At 40.7% G+C, this 7054-nt stretch overlaps 1 protein-coding gene across 1 annotated transcript; it reads right to left on the minus strand.

Annotated features, from left to right (window-relative positions):
- Positions 1–3089: 3089 nt before the first annotated feature.
- On the minus strand, positions 3090–6474 carry camk2n1a (calcium/calmodulin-dependent protein kinase II inhibitor 1a). Its single transcript, XM_055645553.1, has 2 exons — positions 5904–6474; positions 3090–4728 (listed from the first exon to the last, which is right to left on the minus strand). Exons 1-2 carry the CDS (start codon positions 6070–6072, stop codon positions 4658–4660), a joined length of 240 nt encoding a protein of 79 aa, XP_055501528.1. The 5' UTR covers positions 6073–6474; the 3' UTR covers positions 3090–4657.
- Positions 6475–7054: the final 580 nt, after the last annotated feature.

Consider the following 7054-nt stretch of genomic DNA (forward strand, 5'->3'; position numbering starts at 1 on the left):
TAGCACACCAATTAAATGCCAGAACTGCCCTCTGCCATACCCAGATGGCATGAATATAGTAACTTGTTATGCTGTCAAAGCTAACAGGAGATTGAAACACCATCACAGAACTGTGTGTAAATGTTGTGCTGGTGTACAGTTGGTATCATGTTGGCTGCCACAGATAAATTTACCAAACACTCTTCAAAATATGATGCCGCAATATCTCACTCTGATACTTTATATATTCTTCCATATTTACCACCAGCAAGTGAACTAAAAGTCCTCCAGGTGCAATATTAACTGAAATTAAATTATTTATTTCAATGGTTGATAAACTGTTTAACAATCCCACGAACTACCCTAAAGCAGAGACATACAGGAAATAAGTCACTGTTGGCTGCAACATTGCTGTGTAAATCACTTTAAATTATACTGTATCAAATTCCTGTTGAATACCACATTCACTGCATTAAACTCAACTATCTTTTAAGAAAGACCTAATCAATCCTGGTGTTAAAACATCAGGCTGATTGGTACTCTTTGTGGTTGATTCCTAGGTGAACGGGCTAACCAGGTTAGAGGGAAGTTATTATATTTGTCTTGAAATAATCATACTTAAGTATAACCATACCTTGAGAAGCATAAAGAAAGCCTGGCATCCATGTGAGAAAAGGAGTCAGCAGAATAGTTTATTCAGTCTGGAGAAGGGTCTTGACCCGAAACATCACCCATTCCTTCTCTCCAGAGATGCTGCCGATCCCACTGAGTTACTCCAGCTTTTTGTGTCTAGCTCTGGTTTAAACCAGCATCTGCAGTTCCTTCCTACACAGGGTTTATTGGTATCCAGTCCAAAACATGGAGAATATAAAACCAAACGCATGCCACCTCGTTAAGTGGAGCAATTTCTCAGATCAGACTGGTGTGATAGATTGGCTTTGGGCAGACTGAAATTCAGTAAAGAAGTGCTGAAGTGGAAGAAATTCAGTGATACACTCAGTATTAAATAGTGTGAGTGTGTGGCTATGATGAGAGATTATGCAAATTTGAGTTTATATTGCCTGGAGATGTTGAGGTTAAGGAATAATCCAATTAATATGGTTCACATTCTGATGGCATTGACAAACTCCACAGGAAAGTTTCTTATCTCTCGATTTTGTTGGCAGAGTAACATTCAGAATTAAACAAGCTAAGCATTAATTCAGGGAAAAACAAGTCGATAGGTTGAGATTATGTCACAATGGTTAAATAGGTTTAACTGATTGACCCATTAACCCAAGTCAATAGGTTAAAGCCATTTAACCCATTTGCATGAATGGGAGACAGATGCTTTTCAAATTAATGAGAAAGTCAGGAGAAAGTTTGAGTCACAAAATAGCAGAGTGGACTTGATAAATTGAATAGTTTATTTGTGTTCTACTCCTCCATCTTTAAAAGTTTTGAATAAATTATACTTTACAGTTACACAATTCCTTATCCAGCTCTATCTCTATAAAACTGAAATTGTTTGGGACTACAGCTGAAAAGATTATGAAAGTCTACCGCCAAACATTTATTTGTGTCCGTTGTTGTAAGCATGTGTGCATTCCATCGGATCGTCTATGTATAAAACAATCTAGACAATAATGTATATATTATTCCTATTGCCGCGTCATTAATACTTAAGTTATCGAGACTTGATGCCAGCATTTTGAAAACAGTTTTCTACAATCAGATGCGAACGTTAATCGTATTCATTCAGCTTTTATTTATGAACGCTATCTCTAACACGCAAGTTAATACACTCGGATGAACTCAATTCATGAGAAATGAATGTTGATTATGGACCTAAGGTCCTCTTTAGGATAGACAGAACGGTGTTCGTGACCCTCAAATATTATTGCCTTTCAATAAGCTTAAGGGAAATGATTCGTAAATTACTGCCATGCCCATTACGATCGATTTCTTTAGAATAAAAACATCTAAATATCCGAAGATTTGGGCCATTAAATTCTGCTTTACCGCGACACCTTTGTTTCAGTGTCGTTCAGTAGCTCTTCCGCTTCGAAAAAAAGGAAAATGCATTAACGTGAATCTATCTTGCACATCAATACAAACACAGATTGTAGGAGCTGCACTTTATGTGGTAGAATTTCTCAGGCGCCGTTCTCCCAATCTCACCCCCTCTTCCCATTTTTCTTCAGTTTTCACCTCTGGAAGCGGTGTTGGGATTAAATCATGATCATCATTAAGGCATTTGGGTGAGGTTTGGTTTGGTTTGGTCCACGGCAGAAATGCTTCTAAGAAAAAAAAATCCCCACTTGAGGGGCGAGTGTTTAAATAACTGTCCAGCGCAGATTTTATGTGGAGTGACGGACTACTCGACACTGCTGCTGTTTAATTGTTAAATTAATTTAATCCCCTACCCTTCATGGCGCCAAAACAGGACCTACAGTTAAACTTAAATAGTTAAACTAAATAGCACCATATTTACACAACTGATGAGTAGTAGTAGTAAATATCACTATCCCCATTTTTAATTTTCATTTGAATGCAAATAAAGCCATAAGCAGAGCAGGGCAGGCACAGACCGCCTCGCCATTATTTTATTGCATATCAAATAATTAGAGTTGCGTTAACAGAATTTAAAAACCAATTACCTTTCAATATTAATCTCGCTCTTAAAACCAATGTCACCATGCCATTGAATCATTGTCAAACACTCACTCCTGTTGTATAGTTTGGGGGTATAAAATAAAAGTCACGTCAAGTTTATGTTGGCTGGTCTTCAGAGCGAGGAGATAACGACCTCAGAATTCATGTCAAACCATATTTCCACTCTACCTCCAATTAATTGCGTCTCCATTCCTTAGCATCGGCAACAATGTCTTATCCAACCATATTGCTGTCGCCCAGCCACTTCAGTGTTGCTAGGATTAATTTAGATAAGTATTTTTGTACTAAAATACAATTTATCAGAAAATAGCTACAGACCCCATAAGAACCGATGAAGTGACTGCAATGCCCCCCCAGAATTCACCCACTGTGTATTATAGCCCTGCAGACCCCATGGTCTCTTTGTGTTTGGAGTAGACTTGTTATACCTGAGCCGATCTTTCAACGCCAATTGTGAATGGGATTCAAATTCGGGGAGTCGAGCGCTTTCTCAGCGATTACGAGCTAGTTACTGGTGGGAACCTGACTGAATGCGGTTGTCCACTATTCCCTTAGACGAAGAAGTGGCGGGTTAGAGCTGAAGACGCGTATAATGAGGAGATATAAACATCTGATACAAATTGGAACAACCGTAAACAGTTCAGGGTTGTCACTTTAAAACCAGCTGGATAATGGGTCCCGATTTTAAAGAAATGATCGCTCTTCCAGAGAAATTCAGATTTAAGGAGCATGTGTGATTATAACATATGTTATCGTCTGAACATGACTGGTGAATACTCCAGCGCCGAATATTACCACTATGGATTGTTCAGACATTTCATTCAAAGGCAACGCAGACGGAATGAGAAAATAAATCAACATTAGTCCCGACAGCCTTCAACCATTTATTCATTCACCAAGTACAGTGAAAATGGTCATAAAATGTACAATGATTCATTCTTAGAATGTCATTACAATTTTTTTTGCTCTTATATATCTTGGAATGATTTCTTCATTTAAAATTACGCATCATGTAAACATGCACAGATAACGAGATTAAGCTTCATAAAAGGTTACAAAATTAAATTAAAAAAACACAGCTTCAAAAGAGTCCAAAAAAGAGAATAGTCAATGTTAACAGCGCATTATTTTAAACTTCTTAAACAGTGCATTAGTATTCCTCATAAACCTTTAAATTTCACAAATCCATCAGCAATGCTTATTCACTATATATATTTTTAATACAGATTTTTAGCATTGATGTGTGCAAATAAAAATAAATTAAATAAACAAGTAAAAGACTAAGAGGTTTCATAAATGACATTCAATACGTCTCTTTCCAATACTGATTCAGGATAGACCAAAGTCAACCAGTCTTTCAAGTCAATGGACCCGGTCAATACATCCTTACCAAAAATACAAACATTTTTTAATGCAATACAATACATAGACTAGCATTTGTTTTTACAAAGATTTAGATATAAAAATACAAGTACGAAGAATTCCATTAGAAAGAAGCGTGCCGAACTGTTAATGACTGTTGGCATCAATATTGGCACTGTGACCGGAAGCTCATGCAACAAGATGAATTATTATTTTTTTTTAATTTTATATTTTGATGCAAAAACAAATCCTTCCTTTACGCCCGTTGCCTCGTGCTTTCATTCCTTCCGCCATCGAGTCTGTTTTGCTGACTGCCATTGTCTCCGATTAACGGGAGTGTTAGTGGTAAAGTCTGTGGTAAATTCGGAAATGCACAGCTCCCCAATCTCGGTGCATCGGCTGAGAGAAGACGGTGTTTTGTTGACCTCGGCGCTCCATTTCTGTGCGTTTCGCTTGGAGTGATATTCTGAAATGGACAGCTACTTGATCTGTGTGTGCCTTGGATAATGGTGCTGATATTGACAGCTCCTCAATTTGTGTGCATTTATTTGGATTGGAGATTCGTCAGCAAGACCCAAAATCTCTCTAAACAATCCATAAACGCATGCACAGCCCAAAAGTACTTTCAAAAGTTTGGGAGTCAGGGTAGCGCCCTTTCAGCTTACACTCCAGACGAGGTTTTGTCGCCCCTCCCCTTCAGAACATCATCTATTCTGTCGTCTTCGATAACAACTGCAAATCAATTACAAGCAATTTAGAGTCTGCAACGCCGCTTGCACCCACAATACGGTCAGATTGAGAAAAACACCAACATACCATCTCGCTCAATATACTAGACCAGAAAGGCAATAAACGCGCGCATGCATGTTTCCCCATATTCCACCAGCTTCCCATCCCAGTCAGAAATAGCCAAACCCACCCTGTGGCAATTCTAGTTACTGACCCTAAATATTACTAAGCGTCGCACGTATTTAGACTGTAAATGACTCCACTCTTGCTCGGCGGCGTCGCCTGGAACATTAAGAAATGACTGAAATTTGACGCAAAGGGATCTTGTGTTAAATTCTATGTTTAAATTATCAAAAGGGGTTCTTGGCTTTCGTGTTAAGTGATTTGCGATGGATTTAAATAATAGAGGAGATTAAATGTCTAAACTGAATGTTGAAGAATACTGAAATGCGTACATTTCTGTTACTGAATAATGCGAGATTCTAATGCACCAGGGTGTGTTTTTTTATGACGCTAGGGTCCTGATTTCACTGAATGAGAAAACATGTTAAAGGGCCGATTTATTTGTTTTAATTAAGTTCGTTTGGCATTGTGAAATACAACTAAATGCATCAAAAGTGACCAAATATTGGACGGTGTCGGACGATCAAAGGGGAAGCTCCTGCACAAACCAGGAACCGGGACCTGTAGGCGACAGTTGAAAATGATATTCCAAACTATCCCAACCAGGCAAAAGATGTAGTGAAATGAATAGATTCGCATGAACAAATGAACTCACAGGTGAACTAACGGACGGGTGCAAGAACGTGAAAGGCTGTTATTTCTCTCGAAAGATAAAGAGCTTTCTAAAATCTTGTCGCATTTCTGATTTACTGCTGATTAGAATTGAACCGAATGCTGATCAACAAACGCCACCTGAAGCCTCGAAGAAACAGATACTGAGTGGGATGCTGGCTAGAATTGTGACGTTTCTTTCCTCCTGATCTCCGCCGTGCATCTTACACCGGACCGGCGGCGAACAATCTTAACCAGTAATAACTTGGGGCAAAACATAGGTACCATTCGGTCAAAAGATGAAAAGCAATTTACCCCCCCCCCCCCCCCCCCCCCCCGGCCATCGCACCGAGATAGAGGTGAATGAATGAATGAATGAATGAATGAATGCCCCCGCGTTTTACCTCGCTTGGCTCTGCCGATCTGCCCCAGTTTAGGGGGTCGTTTGGCCTGGGAGCCGCCGAAGAAAGTGTTGGTGTCCTGCAGGCGGCAACTGAAGGAGAGCTGGTTGACTTCATTCTCGCCCCCAAAGTGAGCCATCTTCTCTTCGCTGTATGGCAGTATCTCCGACATAGCGCCTCCAAAGAATGGAAATCAAGCGGCAAGGAGAAAGCGAGAGAGGGAGGAGAAAAAAAAGAAAGAAATCTCCCGCAAAACCGAGCGAGTGTGCAGGGTTGGTGGCACCAAAGAGGGGCTGCGGCGACCGTGCTCCGGGACGGGTAATCCTGGGCTGGTTAGTCGGTGGCCGGGGCTCTTGTCACTGCCCTGCCGGCGCTGGCGGAGACCCTGCCTTGTGAGCGTGTTTGCCGAGCTCTGGAGAGGACCGGGGACCCCAGCACCAACATAAAGGAAACCCAGGCGGAAGAATGAAGTCATCCATCCGGGGAAGAGGTGATGCAGCCCAGCCTAATTATCATCACTCTCCTCCTACTCAGGTTTGGAGAGCAGAGAGTGACATCAAGCGGCAGTGCCTGAATACCAATTGCAAGCCGGAATACCAATTGCAAGCCGGAATACCAATTGCAAGTCCCTGCTCTTTTTAATGGAGAGGAGGCACTGATGGAAGCTTTTTTATTGTGTAAAACATGCCCACGGGGGAAAAGAAAATCTCATCCAACCTTTAGCCCAACTAGACTGTGTATCATCGTGCACCAGCTACAATGGAGGAATAGCTTTTGCAGATCACTAGATCACCCACCATGTTCAATCATTCTGAACACGTCCGGAGAGAGAAAAAAAAAACATATTTTAAACCTCCAAAACTATTCTCCTGCTCACAATGCGGATTTCTGTAGGCGCCTAAAATAGCATTAGAATTGCGTTCGCTGTGTCGCTTTTGACCATTCAGACAATTATGCTTTATTTCAGAAATTATATCTTTCGTTTAATTGCACGGTCGCTTGCCTTCAAAACAAAACACAGTCAAATTCGCTTCCTCGACGCACAGGGGGAACTAAGAGAATGGCTTTCTTCTCCCATCCGTCTCAAGCAATAGTTTGCAATCCATCTCTATGCCAAGGCGGTGGAAAGTATTCAGACTCCGGGCCAAGAACTG

This window comes from Leucoraja erinacea, chromosome 14, assembly GCF_028641065.1.
Source record: "Leucoraja erinacea ecotype New England chromosome 14, Leri_hhj_1, whole genome shotgun sequence".
Taxonomy (NCBI): Eukaryota; Metazoa; Chordata; class Chondrichthyes; order Rajiformes; family Rajidae; genus Leucoraja; species Leucoraja erinaceus.

What these genes read in the sequence shown, in the direction of transcription:
- camk2n1a (XM_055645553.1), bottom strand. Translation starts at nt 6,072, where the DNA reads ATGTCGGAGATACTGCCATACAGCGAAGAGAAGATGGCTCACTTTGGG. An exon ending in GATCGGCAGAGCCAAGCGAG is followed by an intron (nt 4,729 to 5,903) that starts GTAAAACGCGGG and finishes ATTGATTTGCAG; the next exon opens with TTGTTATCGAAGACGACAGA.